Below are 26499 nucleotides of genomic sequence, written 5' to 3' on the forward strand. Positions count from 1 at the left end.
CTGGGGATACATACACAGTAATTTAGCCTTTTACCATCACATGCCTACAGCAGTCTGGAAACCATTCTGTGTTGTGCAACTTATAAAGAAAGGTATGGCATCTAGTTCCAAAGAGGTCATTGTTCTACTGTATGCAGCATTCATCATAACCATCATTGAGGATAATGCCCCCTTTGGTATGTCCCTAACCAGGCACATCTAGCAATTGGAATGTACACAGAGGTTCCTCTGCAAAAGAATACAGGGCATAAGTGACATGTCCTATGCAGACTGCCTTGAGGCCCTATTCCTGTATTCTGTCTCCTACAGGCTGATGAGGGAAGATCTATGCCTGACATACAAGACATTGTCAGACCCCACCCTGATGGACCTCCTGCAAATCCACAAAAGAAACAGCAAAATAATTACCAATTATAAAGGCTTAAAACTTGTCTGTGATATAAATAGGATCTACTGGAGAGACAAGTATGTATCCCAGAGACTACCCCTTATCTGGAACAGGCTCCCCATCCATGTGAACCAGAGCTCCTCCCTAACCCAATTCAAGTGTAACTTGGGCAATTGGATGGGGAACAGGAAATTCATCCCTGGTTTGGCACCGATGTCTCTAATGGACACAGGCGGCATGTAAATGTTCATCTCTCAAGCCCTTACTTACACTTATCAAGGGTATTAGAACTTGTCAGAGATTTGGGATGCATGGCTAGGCTTAAAAAGGCCCTTGTGATTGTTAGCCTAGTACACGCCTATGAACCTATAAACATATCAGGGATTTGAACCTCTGTACTACAGAGCAGACTGTGCTGAATAAGAGTTAGGGAGCAATGCTTTATGACCCTTTGAAAAAAGGCAAATGTAAGTAACTAATTGCACTTCTAAAATAAAATTTCTCAATTAGTTTGTCTATACTCGATATAACAAGTAATACATGCATCAAGTCACTGGACTGATACCCTGCTAACTAATATGGAAATATTGTCCAAGAAAAATAGATGTAAATTCAACCAATATGCCACCATGAGCGATTTCTGCCAAATTAAACTCAATGAACATTATTCTCACTGTGCTGTTATAGACTTTTATAATACCCAATTTGCTTATATACTCAGATTTTTGCTTTACTCTTTACTGACATTTTCTTCTGTATCATCTCTGAAGAGTGCATCATATTTGAATTTTCAGAGTCTGAATTTTGTTTTGCTTTTTTGGTTTTCTTTGATGGCACAGAAGCACCAGAATGAGAATTTAAAGATGTTAAGGCTTGAAAGTAATCCTGGTTTCCAGGATTAAAGAGTGGAAGGCCTGGGTGAGAGGGACGTTCCTTTCCAGCTGCTCTTGTCTGTGTAGCTCTGATGTAAGAAGAAGATCTTTCTGGAATATCGGCACCACCAGTGCCTGTATATTCACTTTCATCTAGTATAGAACCAGGGACACTGGATGATTCTCCCAGACTAGAAGACTCTTCATCTTGTACAGCTGCCCTTTGAGGGACTGGTCCTTGAATACGTCGTAAAAATTTAGCATTGTGTCTTGTATTTGGTGGTGGGACCTGCAAAAAAAAAAAAACACACAATACAGTATTTTCAATACATATAAAACATTCTACTGCATAATTATATTTAGGTAATAAAATATGTGATGCCGTTATGACATCAAGAGATGAAAACAAAAGAATAGCTGCCAATAGTAAAATCCTTGCAGTTTAAGTTTCATTCTCACATTCTCTAGATAACATAAGAAAAGGCAAGACTGCTTCCATAGATCACAATCACAACTGTGATTAAAATAGCTATTGTGTACAATTTAATTCTACAGAAAATGTATTACATGGAATACAACAGAGTAAACTAATAATATAACAAGCTGGAATCTGTTTTAGCAGATTTGGTTATACTGTTTTAGCATAATGCTGCACATATGACAGCATTGAGTTTTCCTGACAACTTAAAACTGGAGAGGAGAGAATTTTCTTAGTCACAGACCTCACTTATTTTGTTACATTTCAGTTGATTTTACCACTTTAGGACCAGGTAATTTTATGATGCAGGTATTTAGAATTATTCTAACAACTGCTGAGATTGCTAGTTATTGTTTACAAGACATTAAGGTACAATGCAACTTTGATAGAGACAAAATGTTAGATAACATTTAAACACAAATGTTTGATCTTTCCATCTACACTATATTCTTCTGTAAACTCACTGAATTTTATTCAAATTGAGTTTATAATTCCAGATGCATGGACCAGTCTTAAGTTTGAACAATCACTGAATTAATAGACACTGGGCACCTTTAGATAGATTGTACAAAGAGATCTTAGAACAGACTATTACCAAAACTAGACGACATGAGGAAAGTCAGGTGATAAATTTCTGCCTTGATTTCTGGAAACCTCTTGATTTCTTTAGACATGAAGTTCCACAAAGCAGGTTTTGTGGAAGTAACCCTACATTTTTAACTGATACATTAATATAGTGTATTCATATAATAATGTACATCATACATCAATAAAAAAGTTTTAAGATTCTTTATATTCCCAGACAAACACTGATCAGTTACTTCTAAGAATTACAAATCCAAATCAAAATTAGCTGTTCTATACAGAGAAATGAAATACTGCAGAAGAAATATTTAATTCTTCCAAGGTGCTGTTATCAGTAACCATTTAGAATACTGGACTCACATTACAGAGTCCTAGATTATGGAGACAAAATGACTGAAAATCCAGACTTACATGTAATAAGTCCAAGACTGCAGTTTCTCAGAATATTCCCTTTTCTCTGAGGTATGGAGAACTCACAACTGGTGTATATATATATATATATATATATATATATATATATATATATATTGTATTCCATTCGGTCCCTCAACAAGTCAACTTGCTGCACTGCAAAAAAGCTATTACAGCTGATAAAAATCAGCTAATCAACTGTACTAGCATTTTTAACTGAGTTTACAGTACAATCGGGAATTAGAAATGTACCCCTTCACTGCTGTATTGCAATGCTGCAGTTAGTTGATATATATAATTAGCAGGGGGGTGTTGGGGGTGACCTGCCCCCTGGAAAAAAAAAGTAGTTTGTGATTAACATTGTTGTGCAAATGAATCTTTGTGATTTGAACTGTTATGGCGTATGGCCCCGAGTTTGACATTTTTAGCCTTTGTGCATGTGTCACAGACTCACACACATAAGTTCGTATGTGTGTATGTGTGTGTGTGTGTGTGTGTGTGTGTGTGTGTGTGTGTGTGTGTGTGTGTGTTTGTATATATATTTATTGATTTATTTATTATTCATTTAACATTTGTTTACCAGGAAAGACCGACTTGGAACAAAGCCAATTTTCAGTGGAGGCCCGAGGAGAAGCGCTCCAGATGCATGTTTTTGTAACTATGTATATATATATATATATATATATATATATATATATATATATATATATATATATATATATATATATAAGTCTACTTCAGAATGTCGACCATTCAGAATGCCAACTTTCATATAGTCGACACTTTACGATCGACATTCGAAAGACCAACATCCTGAAATAGCACCAGTTACCTACCTGTAAACACAGTACAACTGTGTTATGCAGGGGAGCAAGCCCCCCTACACCCCCATGCTACTTAAATATTGTCACTCTGAGATTGCACTACAATGCAGGAAAGGGGAATCTCCCAGTTCCGCACTGTAACGGGATCTCCGTTATCATTTGTCGGCTTTTTAAGCGTTTGCTCATATGGTGTCGGCCATATGAGTTTCGAACATTTGAAAGTTCGAACAAATGAAGGGCTCATATATATACATATACACACACACACACACACACACACACACACACACACACACACACACACACACACACACACACACACACACACATTCAGGGGTGTCACAAGCAAGGTTAAAAGTGAAGAACAATGTTAATTAGTTATTCCTCTTCTGTATTTCTGTATTTTTGGTCATTTTGTGACCTGGCATTGAAAATGCAACTTTATAGTGGAAATAAATAAGTTGAGGGTATGGATGACATGGTCAGTCATACTGCAGAGTAATACTGCAGAGTACAGAGGGGCTTGGTCCTTTGCAAAAATGTGTGGTTACCTCCACTGGAAACCAGTGAACTATGAACTTTAGAAATGTAATGCTGAAATTTATTTTATGAAATTTCACAAAGATTTACCCATTATAAAAGTACATTTAATATACAAAATGACTTAGTAATATCACTGTAATAGTTGTGATTTTTGAATTTAAGCCAATCACATAGTTACGCTTATGAAATTTCAGTATCGTCGATGCAAAAACAGAAAAAACACGTGGCATTTGCTATGAGTGAAAAGTTTACCCATTGTACTATTTCTATGAAAAGTTTTCTACAGTGTTATTAGGAATTGTGAGGCTATCTCCTTCTTACTTCAGAGCTAGCCATTTATGGTCCATCTGGTCAAACTTACTACAGTCTTGGTCACAGATTATCCTGCTGAGTGAACTTACTCTAGTACCAGTCACTAATGTTCCTGCTCATTGAAATTACCCTAGTTTCAGTCATTGATGGTCAGTCATCAAACGCACCCTAGTCCCATTCACTAAAGGCCCTAAACATCAGACTTACCTCAGCCCCAATGAGTGACAGTCCCACTCTTCATTAGTCTAAGCCTGACTTGCCAGTCATTGGCAGTCCCACAAACTGATTTTATCCCATCCCACTCATTAATGGTCCCAATCATAGAACTATCCCAGACCTAGTCTTTAATGATCCACTTATCAAACTTACCCCAGTCATTGATGGCCCACTCAGGGAACTTACTCCAGTTTAGTTTGTTGAAAGTCTTACTCATCAAACTTACCCCCAGTCCCAGTCAAAAGTGGTGCTACTAATTGGACATACTCCCAACCCCAGTCACTGATGTCTCTAATCATGAAACTTAACCAGCCCCAGTCAGTGATGGTCCCACTCCTCATCAGTCCTACTGTAGTGCCAATCACTGGCGATCCTGCAAATTGATTTTATCCCATCCCACTCATTAATGGTAAAATTATAGAACTTAACCCAGCTCCAGTCTATAATGGACCCACTCATCAAACTTACCCAAACTCAGTCACTGATGGCCCACTCATGGGACTTACCCCAGTCTATGTTATTAAAGCTTTTGCTCATCAAACTTACTTCCACTACTGGTCAGTGATGATCCTGTTGGTTGAATGTACCCCCAGTTCCTGTCATTGATCTTAATCATTAAACTTACCCCTGTCCTTTCATTGGTAATTTCAATCAATCAAACTTACACCTCATTTTCACATTTCTCTACCCAAGCTGAAGTTCACAGAGCAAGCTTTTCTTTCTGTACTGGCCAAGAAAATTTGAGAAACAATCCCTGAAGATGTTAGATTATTACAAGTGATAGTGGATCATTATTTTTTGTAAAAAGGTGAAGCACTTCCTGCAAAATCCATATAAAATGCAATTGCTTTAGAACCAGAGACATCACTTAATCTATTCCTCAACATACGTAGTTCAGCAGCACACATTTCGGTCTTACTTTTTGAAGTCTACTAATCCCCATTACTGCCCACCTTAACATATTAAACCTAATGCAGCAGTCACAAATCCCAACACTTTGCAGATACAGCACAATGTTTTCTTACACACACACACACACACACACACACACACACACACACACACACACATACACACACACACACACACACACACACACACACACACACACACACACACTTATGAGTCTATAAATATCCAGGTACATTTAAGTCTCATATTTATGCAAATGAATGACTGCTGCTGCTCACAAAGCTGGCACAAAGCCTGTTTCCAGGCTAATATTGATTAGCCTCCATATTGGGTCTGACAAGAAATGTTTTACACTAAAAAGTAGATAGTGTTATATGTTATCCAGTCCAATACCCCTAGTGTTCTTAGCCTTAGATATTGCATTGAGGACTTGCTCCTTCATGATTGCGGGGTGTAGATGCAGGTATTTGAACTGATAATATTGGAGAGGAGAAAAGGACAAAGTTAGAGCTGAATTAGATGTCCAGCAGATTGACTATGTCCTCTGGGTCTAAGTATGTGATATCATTTATCATTATCTCTGTGTAGCACTGAGCTTTGTTTCTGAGATTTCTAACATAGTTAAAAATTACCTGGGTGGCTGTTTTCATCTCTTATATATTTTTCAGAGTTCTTTGTTTGGATCAGCAATAGTGTTTTTGGCTTCTTGAGAGAAAAATTATTTTGCATGCAATGACTTTTGTTCTTTTATTATAGTCCTTGTTTATATTAGGGTTCCACCGCAGGGTGTTATTTTTGAATTTGGTTTTGTATTTATTTCTGAGATAGACAGTTGTATCTATGCAGCTATTGAAAAGTGTATAGAATCTGGCAGTAGAAGATTTTGTATAAGTAGTGGATGGGGTATGGACTAACTGATCTGGAGTGTTTATATTGATGAAGCCCAGAAATCTCCAGGTATACATGTTTGAGGAGCTATAAGTCTCCCATTTATGGAGAGATAATAAAATTATCCTAGCAGAATGCTGTTGGGTTAAATGCATAGGGACCCCATACTGCTTAGGCACAAGGTATAGGCCAAGGGAGATATAGAGGGGTTTGTGTAGCTATCTATGGTGCAATAAGGGATTTTGTTCATAGTAAATTAAGCATGGTGGAGCTCCAGATCATTATATTGTATAACGAGTCTGGAGGTAAGGTTTTTTTAAGAGTATAGAGGCAGCTCTAATGCAGTAGGCTTGTATGAGTGATATACATTGAAGTCTGAACTGATGGAGTGCTTTCACTGGTGTTGAAACAGGTCTCTGTAACAATGCAAATATCAGCTTTTTCCAAGGCAAGTAGTGCCTGCAGGATGTGAAGTTCTTTGTTTATGTTGTATTGAGCAGCAATACTTTACTGCTGTTGGGATTCTGTTTAGTTATGTTAGAAGCTTTAGATGAATTATATTGTCTAAAAAGGCACTATAGGCACAGACAAGATTTTGACCAATGTACAGAAGCCTTGTGGGAGGACACGCAGGCCATCCCTGGCAAAGCAGTCAGGACTATCTACCATTTGTTCCCAGGCTGACATACAGTGCACCCCTTTAAATGGCACCTGAAGCTAAGCCAATTGCGAAGTCATTTATCTTTTATCTCATATTGTGGCATCATTCTTGGTGATGGTGGAATACTGTTCAAGGATAGGTTCATATCTGCCTCAGATACATATTCCAAGAGCTCCATCATGTTTCTTTTTATATAGTCCCAGGAGGTACATCTCAAGTCATTTACAGCAACATATATAATGACTGTACCCTATGTGTACTTAAGGGCTTTAATGCATGTGTGATGTTGCGAATCCTGGCACCTGATAGGCAACTGACCGTGACCCTCTCCTTGCACAGCCTGGTGAGTGGTGCATCAGTGTGTTTCATTATGGAGGCATCTATGACTTGGATGAGCTTTTGAAATGAATCAATATGACTCACGGATATCTGTTTCATGGTGGGTGCTGTCTGAGCTATGTTTGTTTATCTATGTAGATTGCTGGGGGCACTTGTTTCTTAAGATATGTTCAGGAGGCCTTTATGGTTTAGGTGAGTTACTTTTGTGAGTCTCAGCTATATAGGTCTATGTTTTTGGTGTGAGCTATGTATGACTGGTGTAGTGTGGAGTTGTGTGGCACTGACACTTTGTTTTTTTGCAGGCTTCATGTGAGAGCTTTTCATCAAATATCATTATAAAACTTCAGGTCTGACACACTGTGTCAGTTGAAGTAGTAATATGTTATCAGTAAACACGAGGCAGTTGCTACATTGCCTTCAGAATGTACATTCCAGCCATGATAGCTACCAAAACAAATGGGAAGTGCAAATCCATCATTTCAGATATTGGCTAATTTATGCAAAAAATGGGGTTTAGTGCCTAGGAGGTTAATCTAAGTCTTCGCACAAGGAGAAACTTGCCTCTTAGTGTAAGACAAGACCATCTTTGTGCAACTACTGAGAGAGAGAGAGAGAGTACTATAAAGTATTAGTTTGAAATGTACTAATAAATGTGGATAAAGAAAATTTGGTTTGAGTACCACACCATGTAGGTAGCAAAATAATTTGTCTGGACCATCTATTAGATCACATTTGCTAAGCAACGGTATACTGCTGCTTAATTGTGTGATTATACACAACTATAAATGGAAGAAAGATTTACCTAAGGAGTCTAAGAGAGAATTCAAAAATGGAAACATCTGCAAATGTCAAATTCAGCTTTGCACAGTACAGCCACAGCACAGAGCGCAGTCAATCATTGCTTAAGCTGAGTGGAAGAAGTGAAAGAATCAATGAAAACATAAACACAGCTGTAGTCGGTACTGTCTACCTCTCAAACAGGAGCCAATTATTCCCTGCCACCGAATAATCCACCACTGCCCTATGCAACCAGAAATGTGTCTTTATATAAGAAAAGTTGTAAAAGTAGGAGAAATAGTGGAAAGTCACAGAAAAAAAAGCACTATTATTAACTAGATAAAACTGTTATATAATCTATTTGCAAAGGAAGACACCAAGTGCAACAAAATGGTGGGTCTGTTAGTTACATAAACAACCAGAAAACAAAAGAAACATACAATATTGTTCATTTTAACTAAGCTGAAGTTTAATGCAAAAAAGTGATAAAGGCACAAAACCACAGAGAAAAAACACTTAGATAAACTAGAGTTCTTTGACCTTAACCCAGAACCTGACACTGATCGCCCCACTATAATTAAACTTACCTCACTCCCATCACAGCTGGTCACACTCAACAAACTAACATCAGTGCCAGTCACTGAGGGTTCTACTCACTGACCTTATGTCAGCTCCAGCCATTGATAGCACCACTTCTCAATAATCATACCCCAGCCCCAGGCACGGATGGCCCCTTTCAATGAACTTACCTCAGCCCCAGTCATTAATAGTACCACTCCTCAATGATCATACCCAAGCCCCAGTCATTGATGATACCACTCCTCAATGATCATACCCCAGCCCCACCCATTGATGGCCTCTTTCATTGATCTTACCCCAGTCCTAGTCATTGATGGTGTCACTCCCTGAACTTCCACCTGGTCTCAGTTATTGATAATCTCATTTACTGAATTTACCACATTCCCAATAATGGATGGCCACACACATCAAATTATCCCAGACCAGTCAGAGAAGGTCCCAGACATCGAATGTACATTAGTTCTAGTCATTGATAGTCTCACTCATTCAACTTAACAATGGTATGAGTCATAGATGGCCCCTGTCATCGAGTTTACCCTGTGGTCCAAGGCATCAATGGTGCCACTCATGAAACATACTCCATGTCTGGCACTGATGCCTCCACTCATTGAAGTTGTCCCAGTGCAAGTTACTGACAGTTCAACTCATGGAACTTACTCCAGTCCTATCACTGATGATCCCATATCTCACTCATTGAAGTTAGTTGAGTCCCATCACTGATGGTCACACATCTCACTCGTTGAACTGGCCCCAGTCCCAGTCATTGAAAATCTCAATCACTAAACTTATTCCATTTCTCAGTCATTTATCGTCTCAGTCATCAAACTTACCCCAGTCACCTTCACTGATGTTCTCTCTCACTGAATCCCTCTAACATGGCAAAATTACTGTTGAATAAGTATACTCATCAATCATAATAAGATATAGCCATACTCCATGTGAATAAGTATACTCCTAAATCATAATAAGATACAGCCATACTGCATGTGAATAAGTATACTCCTCAATCATAATAGCATACAGCCATACTCCATGTGAATAAGTATACTCCTCACTCACATTAAGATACAGCCATACTTCATGTGAATAAGTATACTCCTCAATCATAATAAGAAACAGCCGTATTCTATGTGAATAAGTATACTTCTCAGTCATATTAAGATAGAGCCATATTCCATGATATAAGTATACTCCTCAATCATATTAAGATACAGCCATACTCCATGTAAATAAGTATACTCCTCAATCATAATAAGATATAGCCAAACCCCATTTGAATAAGTATACTCATAAATCATAATAAGATACAGCCACACTCCATGTGAATAAGTATACTCCTCAATCATATTAAGATAGAGCCATATTCCATGATATAAGTCTACTCCTCACTCACACTAAGATACAGCCATACTCCATGTGAATGAGTATACTCCTCAATCATATTAAGATACAGCCATACTCCATGTGAATAAGTATACTCCTCAATCATAATAAGATACAGCCATACTCTATGTGAATAAGTATACTCCTCAATCATAATAAGATACAGCCTTACTCCATGTGAATAAGTATACTCCTCAGTCATAAGATACAGCCATACTCCATGTGAATAAGTATACTCCTCAATCATAATAAGATATAGCCATACTCCATTTGAATAACTATACTCATAAATCATAATAAGATACCGCCATAGTCCATGTGAATAAGTATACTCCTCAATCATAATAAGATACAGCCATACTCCATGTGAATAAGTATACTCCTCATTCATAAGATACAGCCATACTCCATATGAATAAGTATACTCCTCAATCATATTAAGATACAGCCATACCCCATGTGAATATGTATACTCCTCACTCACATTAAGATACAGCCATACTTCATGTGAATAAGTATACTCCTCAATCATAATAAGAAACACCTATACTCCATGTGAATAAGTATACTCCTCAGTCATATTAAGATGGAGCCATATTCCATGATATAAGTATACTCCTCACTCAAATTAAGATACAGCCATACTCCATTTGAATAAGTATACTCCTTAATCATATTAAGACACAGCCATACTCCATGTGAATAAGTATACTCCTCAATCATAACAAGATACAGCCATACGTCATGTGAATAAGTATACTCCTCAGTCATAAGATACAGCCATACTCCATGTGAATAAGTATACTCCTCAATAATAATAAGATATAGCCATACTCCATTTGAATAAGTATACTCATAAATCATAATACGATACCGCCATACTCCATGTGAATAAGTATACTCCTCAATCATAATAAGATACAGCCATACTCCATGTGAATAAGTATACTTCTCAATCATAATAAGATACAGCCATACTCCATGTGAATAAGTATACTCCTCAATCATAATAAGATACAGCCATACTCCATGTGAATAAGTATACTCCTCAGTCATAAGATAAGCCATACTCCATGTGAATAAGTATACTCCTCAATCATATTAAGATATAGCCATACTCCATGTGAATAAGTATACTCCTCACTCACATTAAGATACAGCCATACTTCATTTGAATAAGTATACTCCTCAATCATAATAAGAAACAGCCATACTCCATGTGAATAAGTATACTCCTCAGTCATATTAAGATAGAGCCATATTCCATGATATAAGTATACTCCTCACTGATATTAAGATACAGCCATACTCCATGTGAATAAGTATACTCCTCAATCATATTAAGATACAGCCATACTCCATGTGAATAAGTATACTCCTCACTCACGTTAAGGTATAGCCATAATCCATTTGAATAAGTATACTCCTCAACCATATTAAGATACAGCCATGATTCATGTGAATAAACATACTCCTCAATCATAATAAGATACAGCTATACTCCATGTGAATAAGTATACTCCTCACTCACATTAAGGTATAGCCATAATCCATTTGAATAAGTATACTCCTCAATAATATTAAGATACAGCCATTCTCCATGTGAAAAAGTATACTCCTCAATCATATTAAGATACAGCCATACTCCATGTGAATAAGTATACTCCTCAGTAATATTCAGATGCAGCCATACTCCATGTGAATAAGTATACTCCTCACTCACATTAAGATACAGCCATACTCCATGTGAATAAGTATATTCCTCACTCACATTAAGATACAGCCATACTCCATGTGAATAAGTATACTCCTCAATCATATTAAGATACAGCCATACTCCATGTGAATAAGTATACTCCTCAGTAATATTCAGATGCAGCCCTACTACATGTGAATAAGTATACTCCTCACTCACATTAAGATACAGCCATACTCCATGTGAATAAGTATACTCCTCACTCACATTAAGATACAGCCATACTCCATGTGAATAAGTATACTCCTCAATCATATTAAGATAGAGGCATACTCCATGTGAATTAGTATACTCCTCAATAATATTAAGATACAGCCATACTCCATGTGAATAAGTATACTCCTCTAGTCATAAAATGCAGCCATACTCTATGTGAATAAGTAATAAGTATACTCATCAGTCATACAAGATGCAGTCCTACTCCATGTGAATAAGTAATATTGATACTCCTCAGTCATATTAAGATACATCCATACTTTATGATTCAGCCACATTGATATGTAACAGGTGTACACACAGGTTCCCTGCATAATGAGAAGGGAAAGTTACCAATAGCCTAGATAAAAACATAACGTATCTTAGCAAACCAATTGTGCTCCTAGTGAAAAAGAGATGCAAACTGCATCCAGCTTCATACACAATTCTGTGGTAGTGAAAATTGACAGTGGGGAAAGGAAGCCTTACAATCATAGCCAGCCTTAGTCATAGACCAACTAGGCAACAGCCTAGGGCGCCACTCTAGTAGGGGCACTTTTCCAGTATTTATTTGGTGTAAGTAGATCTGGATGGGGGCACCAGGTGATGTGGGGGGGTGCCGTGGAGACCTTTTGCCTAGGGCATCAGTTGACACAAGGCTGGTCCTGCTTATAAGACATCTAAAGGGTGTGTGCAGTTGCATGCATTATGGTTCTTGTAATACCAAGCCATTAGATACAGAGGTAATGATCACAGGGCAAGCTGATGAGGTCTGCACTTTGTTATTGTAACCTAGGCAATTCTGGTTGTGAATTAGGCTGGCTAGTCTAGAGGCTAAAAGCACAGGTTGCAGGTAGAGTGGAATCTCCTTTTCAGCAGATTCAGACAGTGACAGTAAGCGTGTACTCAAAGGCAATGCAAGCACTTCCTCTGTATAGGGTATTATGTCATGGAATCCAGGAAGTGTGAAAGAAGGTGAAGTCCAACATAAAGGAGACTGTGACTGTACTGACTCTGAGCCATAATGCCTATTGAACTGAACTGGCACATTTTTAATTTGGACCCTTTCCAGGGAGGGGAAATGGATACTTTTAGAACCACAAAGAGAAACATCACAGTCCTTAAGAAGTATTCACTTTCAGTCACCGCTGATACATTCTTCACCAGTTCTGTTGTCTGCAGGCAGATAACCAGCATGCATCTGGATGAAAAAAAAAGAATGCACCAGAATTGCTCTATGCTTTGATGACTACAAAATGTGAGTATGCATACCACACCCAATGTGAGTATGCATACCACACCTAATGTGAGTATGCATACCACACCCAATGTGAGTATGCATACCACGCATAATGTGAGTATGCATACCACACCCAATGTGAGTATGCATACCACACCCAATGTGAGTATGCATACCGCACCCAATGTGAGTATGCTTACAGCACCCAATGTGAGTATGCTTACCACACCCAATGTGAGTATGCATACCACACCCAATGTGAGTATGCATACCACACCCAATGTGAGTATGCATACCACACCCAATGTGAGTATGCATACCACACCCTGCTTTTTTGTTTGACCAAACTTTCTTAGAAGCAAGAGTATGAGCTGGCCCCATAGTATATTGTCTCAGAATCTGAAAGGGACACAGTGAAGGTTGTCAAGTGGAACTTTACAACATATTATGCAAAGGTACATTGTTTTCACCTATTTTAATCCATCTGGAGAAAGCTGCAGCACAGGGTATTGGTGTGATCATATCATATGTTCTCCAAATTCCTAAGAAATATGAAGCATTCCTTCCCACTATCAAAAATATCAGTACTTACAAGCAGCCTAAGCAAAGAGCCATGGTGGGGCAGCAGTTAGTGTTGTCATCTCACAGCAAGATGTTCTCCGGTTCGATTCTTAGCTGGAGCGCCTTCTGTGCAGAGTCTGCATGTCCTCCCTGTGGTCGAGTGAACTGAAAGATATGCAGGTAGGTGCGAGTGTGTGTGGGTGTGCCTTCCTTGAAGGTTGGGAACTTGACACCGTAAAAATTCACTGCCAATCATTAGCAGACCAGAGTTCTACTGTGGTGACCCCTAACTGGGAAAAGCAGAGATACTTTTTTTTACAAGCAGCTTAAGCACACATGCCAGATACTGCTACACTTGTTGTTCTGAGCAGCATCATGTGTCAGAAAGGTACACAAATATGAAGAGATGAAGTGCAAGAAATACTGGATTCCATCTTTCTACAGCCTATTGGTTTTGTCAGTCACTAGTCAACAGATGGGTGAGCTACCCAGAATGATTCTTAACACAGAAGACTGGCATGTGCAAGTTTGCACATTAACAGATAACATATCTACCAGTGGAATCTGTTGTATATATTAATAAACATCTGACTAACAGATAACAGATCTACCAGTGGAATCGGTTGTATATATTAATAAACATTTGACTAACAGATAACAGATCTACCAGTGGAATCTGTTATATATATTAATAAACATTTGACTAACAGATAAAAGCTCTACCGGTGGGATCTGTTGTATATTTAACACAACTTGAGCAGGACAGAATGAATGTGCACTGCAAAACTATGTTATTTTTTTTTTTTGTAATTCTTTTTTGGTCCCCTTGAACCACATCCTAACAACCCATCCCCAGTGTCCCATGTCCACTCTTGGTCTAGTAGCTATCCTCCTACCCCTTGGACTTATTCTTATTGCTGGGGCCAGTCATGGATGCTAAGCATGTCCTGGGGACTTGGCTATGTGTTCTTCTGGCTAGGTGGTTCTTTTGTTATATGCCTTACCTACTTTCTCTCCCTGACTCCCCAACCTGGTCAACCACATCTGACCACCCCTCTCTGTACCACACTACCCCTTAGGGATTATCATCAACAAGTGCCCTCCCACCTCAGATGGGCAAGCCTATCCCTCCCTGATGCTCCATCAATCACTTGAGCCACTATTCAAACCTGGGTCACCTGGACTATAATCAGGGCTTTATCCATCTATGCCACTGTTGAGGCCTGCACTTTGAAACTATATTGATGGATCCACCACAGTTACCAGCATGCAAGCTATGAATGCAGTGGGATGTTGTAATACACAGCTTAGAACTACATACCTTCCACAGCACAGAACACTGCCCAGTGAAAATATATAAATAATCAAGTCTTATGTGCAAATATAAAGGTATATACTGCACTAAGCATCACATATCTGCAATGGCTTAATAAAGCTTTAAACACACACACACACACACACACACACACACACACACACACACACACACACACACACACACACTCACATACATACACATACACCATGCAACATGTTTCCCCTCATTACTGTAAAGGAAAACCATTGCATCATATTCCATTCCTTTGTCATCTACCATTTCATCACACCACTGTCTAATTAGTTCTGGTCTCACATCTTGTGTTGTTCCAGTTTAGTTGCATTGCATTAAACTCAACACTTTTAAGGATTTATAAACATCTGCTTGTACCACAAAAAATATCAAAGGTGGCATGCCCACGTGACAGGTACTGAAAATGCTGTGGATTTCATGCAGCCTCACATCAATGAATATAGCAGGTATCCACTTGTTGACTGGGTCATTTAGGTGGCTGTTTCATTCAGTCACTCAATGAGTCAAACATCAGTGACTAGGACTGTAGTAAAAGGAATCAGATATGCTTTTGGTAGCAAAATAAAGATGAATAATAACTTTATATCTTAATTCTCCAACATTCTCTTTCCACTGGGTATGTTGTCTTCTTAGATGAAACCACCAGCTAGATTATTTAGTAAGATGAAACTGAATATAAACTGACAGTTATCAAGTTCAGCATTAGAGTATTTATTTCTGATGACAAACACATACATTAATCTGTGGCTCAGTACCACAAACATGTACAGAACAAGGGAGACAATGTCCACTTCGAATGGCATGACCATTCAAAGTCTGTGCAAGTCTGAATTCATATGGTCTAACATTTGAGACATTTGGGTTGACTGTGCAGTTTCTGAATTGTCACCAAAAAGTAAATCAGTACCTTATAAAAAAGGTGTTTCAGCTACATTTTTTATACCACAATACTAGAAAACACTCATACATTTTATAATATTTTTCATTCCCAAGCTTTCTAGAGAAATGCCTAACTACTGATTGTCATAGTACTCAACTATCCAGATTTTCAGAGAATGTCCAGATTTCTGCCTCATATTTTATCTTCCTCATAAAATGTGTGTTTTTCTGGAAAAATAATTAAGAATTGAAGTCATTAAATAATGACAGACATTTGAGGTTCAGACTTCAGATCCTTCGGAAAATACATACAAATTAAAAACATATTATTCTAGCAACTTTCTAAGTTTATAAGAGAAAAATTTAATAATTGTTCCTATTCTTAGGCCTTTGTCCACCCATTATGTTTACCCTTAGCCAGATTTATTGTGCTAAGATGTTGAGAGGTATGTTGATTGTTTTACAAGATTTTTATTATATTTCTCCAATTCTGTATGCCAAATCCAGCCTTCTGCTGCCAAACATTTATTTGAACAGTTTGTAGTACCTAATACTTTAGTATAATATAGAAATAAATAAAATATTTAAAGAAGTGGTAGGGTGCCAAGGTAACTGCATCAGATCCATGATGATGTAGCTAGGCATACAGAGTCACTTACATAATACATTTCTGTTGCTTGATAGTAAGTAAGAGTCTCTACTTTAAAAAAGCATCAAAAAAGATAGCACAGCCCAGGCCAATTTAATGAGGAGCATGCAACAAATCATCAAAAAGCAGAAGAGAACCACTCAGAAAAGTCTAGTTAGCATGGCTCAAAGTTAGAATACTCTGCTGCCTAATAAAGTGGTAAACAAATGTAATTTCAGATGTAGACACCTCCAATTATTACAAAACAGTGACATCAGTAAGTGTGCACTTGTAGCTAAGTACTGCGGGTGGTAACAGAGTAAGTGAGCTGCTTGTCAGCACTGTAGAAGCTATTCATTACATCTTAACAATAACAGGCTTTCATCAAGGAGTGCTACTTGTGTACATCGTGTGAAAAGGAAAATACATACAGACTGGGTTGCTGTACTGCAGGTCATTTGGAAAGGCACACTCATCACAATGGAAAGATGAATAGCTATTATACAATGACCCCCCCCATTAGTATTCTAAAATGTGCATGCTGATTGGCCAGTGTGCCCGTTGTAAATCCCATGCTATACCAACGGAAAAACATCTGGTCGCCCAGACTTTTTTCCATTGGTATAAAGTGTCCAAAACCTTTTTTTTTTAATAAATAAAAAAAAAAAAGAAAGAAAAAAATGGAGCAATGGAGACTTTCTTTTCTCCACTGCTTCCGTTTCAAAGCATTGATGTACTGGGTATGTATAGGAACAAAAGTCCTATATGCATGCGCAGTACATCAACACAAGGAAGCAGTGTACCACCACCGGCAGAAGAACAGTAATGCGTCATTATACAAAGACATTATTTAAGAAAAGTAAGTATTTTTTCTTAAATAATGTCATTGTATAATAGCAATAACTGACTCAGTGGTTGTGGTATATTGAAATTGACCCACGGTTGGCTTTATTTAATCACACCAACCGTGGATAAATCTTCAGTATACCACACCACATCTTCAGTTACTGCTTAATTCAATGTCAGTGGCACAAGCAGTAGCACATTTGCCTTTGGAGCAGAAGGTTGTGGATTCCATTCTCACACCATGCAGATCAATTACCAACATTGCAGTGAAGCACAGAGGGGGTGCTGCACTCCTGAGTGTGTCACCCTTTGGATGAAACATTAAACTGATGTTCTGCTTCTGATGATCTGCTTGAGCTGGGAACAGCTCAGGTGAATGTAAAATGTAATCAAAAAGGGCACTTCACAGTTTCTTACTTTTCTATTTAATCTTCATACTTGTTTATATAATTACAAATTCAACAAATATATTCACCTGTTTTTAAAGTATTTACAAAGAGACAACACTCATTTTCTTATACTTTTTAACTATCCCATACATTGTTCCACATCCAGACTCTAATCTTTCATAGAATATCTGATAAAATCCATTTTTATTGAACAAGAGTTTACTTGACCTTGATAAACAATCCATATAATATCAATTATTTTTTATCTAGTCTTTCAACATAACCCTCACTTTCCCTCATAATAACCATACAATATCATATTCAAATTAATATTTTCAGCACTCATTATTCCTTCAAAAAGGCCCTCCTTACAAACCATTTTCTAAATTGTTTGCACTATTTTACTTTTAAATTAGGTATGACTAGCAATCTGTTCTTGTTTAAAAATATACAGCATCTTGCTGATTGTATTTTACCCAACATACTTCCTTTCACTTGAAGCTAGTTTATAGATAATCTCTATATAAAATCCGGACATGTTATAATATTTTTGTACCTCATTTTCCTATTCTTAATAGCTTTAACTATACCATTATCCACATTTCTACATAGGTCAAAATAATAAAAATGCAGCATTATTTTTTAATATCAATCTTCTATTCATTTCTAACTTATCCAAGTTAATTTTCCATTTAATTAATTTATTTTGATAATCTCTTATTTCAATATTTTTCTTGTCTATATCTGTTTTTCACAAATATTCATATTTTTAATTTATCCCCCTGACGTTCCACTTGTTGCTATTAAAAATCAATATAAATGCAAAGATGCTCCAAATACAACTGGATGCATTAAACCAATACCATCCTTTTTCTGGCATGCAAACCAAACCTCTGTTAATAGGGTTCAGTCTTGAAACCCCAAAATACTAAATATAATTCATACCACATCTATTTCATATTGCCCTAGTATCATATAAAGCTCTGCCAAGTAACCTGTTTTAACCATAATCACTAAATTAATTGAATACTGCATCCTTTTAAAAGACTTCTTAAATGGTTTTTGATCACATGCTATTACTTTTAAAGTTTATAATATCTGCACCCATTGCTTTTTTATTGTTGTTGTTATATCTGCACTACCAGGCCTTATTCCTAATAAAGAAATTTCATTCTCACTAAATTTTATATCTTCAATTTCCATTTTTCTACTTAGACCCTTATTTTTCTTCATTTGGAGTTAAACCAGCATTCCTTAAAACATATTTCAAATTCCCTAAACCTTGTCTCATCCATTTTGCATTTTTACAATCATAATAATGTCATCTGCATGTGTCATGAAAAATTGGTATATTAGCTTTTCCTAACATTTTATATTGATGTCCATACACTATTCTGTTCATTTGTTCTGTCAAGGCATTCATAAGCAATGAGAATAAAATGCAGCTTAGTCCCTATCTTATACACCTTTCTACCTTTAGACTCTTACTTAACCATCCATTCACTAATATTTTTACCTCTGTTGATTCATAAGAAGTTTTCATCAGTCTTAAACATTTTCCTTAACCCATAACCTTTTAATATACTGGATAGATGTTTGTGTTTTTCTATCTAAGGATTTACTAACATCTTCAAACATCAGCTTAACATTTACACCTTTGTATATAATATCATCTACAACTTCTTTAACTATAAATAACAAATCCCTCACTTTTTTATTTTACTCAATATGTTTACAGTAATATAACTTCCTTTAATATATGTTCAAACCTGTATTTCATTAGTTGCATAAACATTGTATAATCTGTATTAAGGTAATTGGTATCCTATTAATTTTTTCTTTATCTTTTTTCTTCCAAATAAATGTCATTTTTCCCTCACTTATATATTTTATAATACCTTCTTCTAACCATTCGTTCAGTACCTTAAGACCAAAAAATAAAAAAAAAAACGTTTGCCACTCTTCCATTTTTTATACACATCATACCCTTACCCATCTACACCTGAAATCAAATCTTCATCAACATTTTAAGTGCATTATTCAAATTGTCTATTATAGTTTTTTCTAATAATTCAAATGATTCAACATGTTTTTCACTTGCAGTTAATATTTTCAATTTTCTTTCTATTCTAATAGATTTAACAGCATAATCTATTACAGAACTAATATCTGCCTGCCTTGTAATTACTTTTCCATTTTCAGTTATGCATCCTTTCCACGAAACCTTTTTTAACAATATTTCATGGATATGGTGACACTTCTTCTTTCTTTCCCTTGAGCAAATATCTTGCTTAAACAATATTTTTTTACATTCATTTAATTTTCTTTGCATAATTCCCACTCTTTTTAAATAGTCTCCTTAATTGGTTGTGAGAACTTAATCTACTTTGTTTATCGTATAACTGTAGTTCTGACTAAAATGTCTTTATACTTTTATAAAAACGCATCCCCTATTCTCACCATTTATTAGAGGCAATAGTCTACTTTCTTGTGTTGGTAGACCTGGCCATAGAACTACTACTGCCCTTCTCTCCTTTCTCAAAATCATCAACTCCTCTCACAACTCTGGCAATATTGTATCTACCTTTCTTCTAGACCTATCCAAGGTCTTTGATACCATTTCCCATAACCTCCTCTTGTCCACGCTCTCTCATTACAATCTTTCTTCTTCTTCCATCTACTGGTTTACCAGCTATCTCTCAGATAGACAACAAGATGTCAAGTGGAATAACTGTACCTCTTCTTTCCTCCACACTCTGAAAGGTGCTCCACAAGGCACTATACTGGATGCCCTAGTATTTAACATCTTTAAAAAATGACTTCCATCAATGCATCCCAAATACTAAACTTGTCCAATATGCTGACGGTGCTACCATCATTTGCTCTGCCGAATCTCTCCCCAAACATTATTTTTATATTTCCTTAGAAGGCATTGTTAGGTCTCATTCCTTAAATGGTTTTCTTTTTTACCATGTCACTGTGTTTCTGCTATTTATAAAATGTGTATAATGTGTATTTCAATATTTGCTTTTCTATGTTAATTTTGTTTTCTGATATTTCTATAACATCTATTACTTGCAAATTTTGTTTCATTTTCTATTTGCTATTGTAAAACAATATTTAGAACTTTTCGCCTCAGGCCTCCATTGAAAATGGGCTCAACTTGACCCAATGGAATTTCCTGGTTAACAAACTACAAATAAATAAAATAAATAAATAAATAAAATTGTGGCACCTTTCTTCTCTCAAGAAGCTCTCCTCTAAACCTTTTTATTCCCTTACCTTCTTGTTTTTATTTCTAACCAAATAGCCAAATGATCTGAAAATCCACAAAATATAACTCCCTAACCTCTTTTAAATTTTCTGAAGTCAAAAAATAATCAATCGTTTTTTCTTTGTCATCTACTATACGTCCAGTGCATGTTATCCCACACTTTTACTGTTCCACAATGCAAAACTTCTTTTATAACCTTAACATCTTGCACTATCTTTGCATTCTTTTTTTAAATTCACATTGGAATGCTGCATTATAATCTTGCATTATAATAGTTTGTATTTAAGAAAGAACATTTTTATTTCTTCATATAAAAGGCTCCTTTACTTTAAACTGGTACAAACGTAGACTCATACTATTCTACATCATTTTTTCCTCTCCAATGTCTAGAATTGTCATTCTCTCCATTTTAGATATGCATACATCTTAAAATGTTAATTATGTTTTTACATAGCAAACCTATTCATTCACACTTTACATGTCCCAAAGTCCAAATAACACTTTCCTGTGTCTTTTCTACTTGACTGAATGTTCTTATTGGTGTATCACATAACAAAATGATATCTGCATCGAATTTGCTACACAAATCTGGTATTGTACATCCCCTAACTTCATTAATAATACTCATTTACATTCAAATAAATAATTTTAGAATTATCCTTTGCCTTTTTTAACAATATTTGGTGTGTTCTTAAATCTTCTCTTTCAAATTCTAACTATTCCTCCTATTGAAAACTTAATTCGTATTATTCTGTTATGTCTTAAATCGTCTCCAGAAATATTTTCATCATTCAATAAATCAGATTTCTTCTTCAATTTCTACATTTTGTGTCCCTATCTGTATCTCCCCTTCTTACACATAAATATCTTCTGCATTAACCTTATTTTCAACATTATTTTCTTTCCCACTCACCAAATGCATTACTTTCCCAGCAAACATATTTTCCAAAATTATTATTCCTCTCAACATTTTCTTCTCAAGCCATCCAAAATTCCTCTCACTCTTACACCTTGTACATGCAGATTTACAATTCTTAGCCAAAAGACCCCTTTCCAAACACAGGTCACAAGCTATTTTGGCACATAATAAGATGAGAAGAATCCCCACAGAAAAAAAATGGTTTTGAGTTGACTAGAATATCTTGAATTGGCCATAAAACTATTCCCAAAAATAACATTCAGTAGATGTCTTATGTTATCATTTTCAGATTTTAAAGTTATTTCTTATTTTCATACACCATCACATCCTTTTATCTTTCACCTATGTAAAATTATTCACATTTTCAAATATTTTTAAACACATTTTCAAATCTGTTTCCTCCACATCATCAATCCTAAATTCGACAAAATGTTTTTGGTAAAACAATTTTTTGCATAGAAATAACATAATTGTTGCATGGAAAGATATTTTCTTTAATTCACATAATTACAAAAACTTTAATGTTAGACCCCCATTTTCAAAAGTTTTATCACAAAAAGTGTCTCACCCAAATGAATGAATGAATGAGCTAATATCTGCTTTTTTAAATCCCAGTAGTACAAATTGTCCCACACATGCTATCTGTGATCACATAATTTTTAGGTCTTACTCTTACCACCTGCCTTTCTTCTAATTTTTACTTGCCACTGTCATTTCTTTCTTATTTTCTGTTGCTTTTTAGTCACATCAGAATATAGTTGATGTCAATAACTCATACATACAAACTGATTATCTTTCTTTTTGCCAATATCCGTCTTCATTTCTGACCATGAAACTACCAACTCCTCATCCAGAACTTCCTGGTTAATCATAGCCACTAAAAAATCATCCTGCAGACCTCTGGACAATGCTTCATTATTTTCTAGTTCTTTCTGTTCTCCTTCTTCTTAGCTCAGCTTAGCTTGATGCCAAGCATTTGTACTATCCACATTATTTAATCGACCAGCTTCAGAAACAACATCTTTATCTACCTTCTCCTCCAAAATAACATCCACAACATAACTGAATGCGTTAAACTCCTTTTCATCCTCTTGTTTCTCAGTTGCACAGCTCCTCTCAACCACCACTACACCAGAAATGGGAACAGACATACACACAAAAAGTACAGAAAGCTCCCCTATGCCTTGGCCAAATTTCTTCTGGTAGTATAAATACAATCTTGGTTCAACCCTGAAAGGAAGCTACTAGCCTAGTGGGACTAACCCAGTAAAAAAAAAATAAAAAAATAAAAATAAAAATAAAACATAAATTTAATACATTCTGACTGCTGGGTAGTGTACTACACCCTATGTTCCCTGCTGTTGTTGAAGTCATGGTCACAGAGATGGAGATCTTAGAAGAATCTTAAGAACTAGTACAGCACTGTAAGTGCTGCAATGTGTGTATGTATAGGGCATAGTTAACTACACTCCAGCATGTTCTTTTACCCAAGCTAAAATATGATAGATTTTCATAAAGGTGTTCTAACTCCACAGCTTGAATATACCCTACATATTTTCTTCTTTAGGGTGGATTAATAACATAAAATGATGACAAACTACTGTCAAAATGATATGTGAGTTTATCAGTATGTGCAAAGTGCTATTGATTCACTATGTCTTACTTAAACAACTGATAATTTTCTCCTTTTTAACTACCTTTATTCATAAATTATTCTTCTTTGGTGCCTTCTTCCCTCACTTAATGCACAAACTTAATATCTGCACCTACATATCAAATGATAAGTCATTCCCATAGGAAAGACTTTTTTGTTAGTTCAAAATGGAAAATGTGCTTTCACCCTAGAACCCAGGAACTTAGAGTATTGTTTCACCTTCTCTCACAGTTACCACTAACTTCAAAGATTCCAAATCCAGTCACTAAAATCCTGCTGAGATAAAGTAGAAATTAAATGTTGCTCAAGATCAATATCAGTAGGCAGACTGTGATTAACTACTGTTTATAAATCATACCATTCATAAGTTATAATGGCCTTAGTTGTTGTAAATGCTGTAAATATATTGTTGTCTTTCCTAGCGTCTATATTAGAACTTCGAAGATGTAAAACTTTGAATGTTATAATATCGAACCCACTACATCAAAGGTTGAATATAGTGAAGCCCCAGAACATCGAAATCTTACTTAGGGCAAGATTTCAGTGGGCCGTTCCATGGCTTCACTATTTCCTCCACTGTAGTGTGATAGTTACAGACCTTAGGGTTAGGGTGCGGGTTAAGGTAAGTGGATAGTTAGTAATGTATGTATGGTATACTGTAGGGTTGGGTTTTGTTACCTGTATGTGTGTGTATTAATTTATTCGTTTGTGTATAGTTTCGGAGGGTATGTGTGTGATAGTTACGGTCCTTAGGGTTAGGGTGCAGGTTAAGGTAAGTGGATAGTTAGTAATGTATGCATGGTTTAGTGTAGGGTTGGGTTTTGTTAAATGCATGTGTGTGGTTTATTTATTTTGGTGTGCTTGTGTTGTGTGTATGTTTCTCGGAACAGCAAATTTTTTCCCTGGGAAAAAATTGCTATTCTGAGCGTTCGATGTTATCATAATTCAAAATTCCAAGTTCAAACTTATGGTGTTCGATATTTTGGAATTTCGAATATATGATATGGACCCTCTTTCCTATACTTGTATATGCTTGCATGTGTATGCATCTGGTTTCTGCCCAGCTCATAACTGAAAAATGTCACTAGACTAAACTGTGCATGCAAGTGGTTTCACTTCATAATCTCAAAATGCTGAAATCTCAAATTTCAGCATTCCGAGACTGTGAAGCTGAAAATGCAGAATGCCAAAAGTGCATAAGAGCAAATTTGGATATCTCACATCCGCGCTTATGCATTTCCGGTATGTTGCATGAAGTGTTTGGCTGGTATGGTGTCTGAAATTGAAGGTGAGTGAGTGAGTGAGTGTTTGTGTGTGTTTTTGTACATTGTATGGGTGGATAAGCGTAGGGAGGTGTAAGTATGAGTCTTGGATTTGTTGGTGTTTGTGAATGTGTGATGTGTATTTGTGTGCAAGCGAGTGTAGGATGCTGTGGTGTGAGTTTTTTTTTTTCGTTATGTGCAATCTCAGAGTTGGTATGTATAAGTAGGGGTGTGTGGGGGGGCACAGCCCCTCACATTGGGGTTGCAGGGGGGCTTTCCTCCCTGCTTATATGTAGTGTAGTGTTGTCTGGTTTGTGTGCTGTGGGTGGAATGGTGTGTGTGTTATGTGGTGTGTGGTGTATGTATATTCGTGATTGTGTGATTCGTTATTGTGGATTTCGGGATTGTGAATGGTTCGGCTTCATATTTTCAAAATGCTGAAATTCGAGATTTCAGCATTTCAAGATTATGAAGTGAAACTGTGCATGTGCATGTGTATGTGTCTGTCTGTCTGCCTGTGCATGCATTTTGTACAAATGATGATATCCTGTATTATGAAGAAACCCTGTCTGCTGTCTCCACACCTGTTTTAACATATAAGATGGTTGCCTTTACTATATCACGTTACTCTATAGCAACATGGATTAATAAAACTTGCTATATGTTCACAGCACATATAAATGGCAGATACTATGCTGTGCATCACCTCTGCAACAGACAATGACAGCACTTATATGTATCATCTGTTCTCTTTGTACATTGTTGTTCTTGTGTACCTGAACTATGCTAAATCATATTATGTACTGTCCTGTGCAATCATGTCAGTCAGTCTGTGCTACCTATATGTGTCTATATGTATATTTAAATTCACTAGAAAAATGTCATCTTTGTCTCATGTGCTGTTTAAATGCCAGGCATTGTCCATTCACATTAGACGTAAGCACTGTGCATTTCTTCAAAGTGCCTTATGCAAATATGTGGACGGACAGAATCTAACTCTGAAAAGAGAGTAGGCATCTCCACCACAGAAAATGTTAGTTGTATGGCTATAACAAACAAAAAAATCCCACTCGATTTATTTATTTATTTGTTTGTTTGTTTTCTGAGGTAAAACACTGATCTCTGTGCACCTTTTTCACACTCAGCCTGGGAGCGGTGTCTGGTAAGTGACTTGGGCAATGGAGGCTGAGGGAGTCAAACCTTACACCACTGGATGACAGGAAGCACATGCAGCAACATAATAGTGCATAACTAACTATAACAAACAAATTGTGACCCCATAAGGGGAACAAAAAGTCTAGTCTTTTCCTCTTATGGTATCTGTATTAATTCAACATTACTTATGCATTGTTACATTGCTAACTTTGTTTTGTATTA

At 36.5% G+C, this 26499-nt stretch overlaps 1 protein-coding gene across 1 annotated transcript in view; it reads right to left on the bottom strand.

Moving 5' to 3' along the window:
* Nucleotides 1–561: 561 nt before the first annotated feature.
* LOC122791489 overlaps nucleotides 562–26499 on the bottom strand; it is a 72364-nt gene continuing 46426 nt past the window's right edge. Inside the window, exon 3 of the mRNA XM_044059232.1 lies at nucleotides 562–1549. Within this exon, the coding sequence (XP_043915167.1) occupies nucleotides 1106–1549 (444 nt within the window). The 3' untranslated portion in view covers nucleotides 562–1105. The remainder of the gene's footprint in view (nucleotides 1550–26499) is intronic.

Source organism: Protopterus annectens, chromosome 17.part0 (assembly GCF_019279795.1).
Source record: "Protopterus annectens isolate FY-2018-M chromosome 17.part0, PAN1.0, whole genome shotgun sequence".
Taxonomy (NCBI): Eukaryota; Metazoa; Chordata; order Ceratodontiformes; family Protopteridae; genus Protopterus; species Protopterus annectens.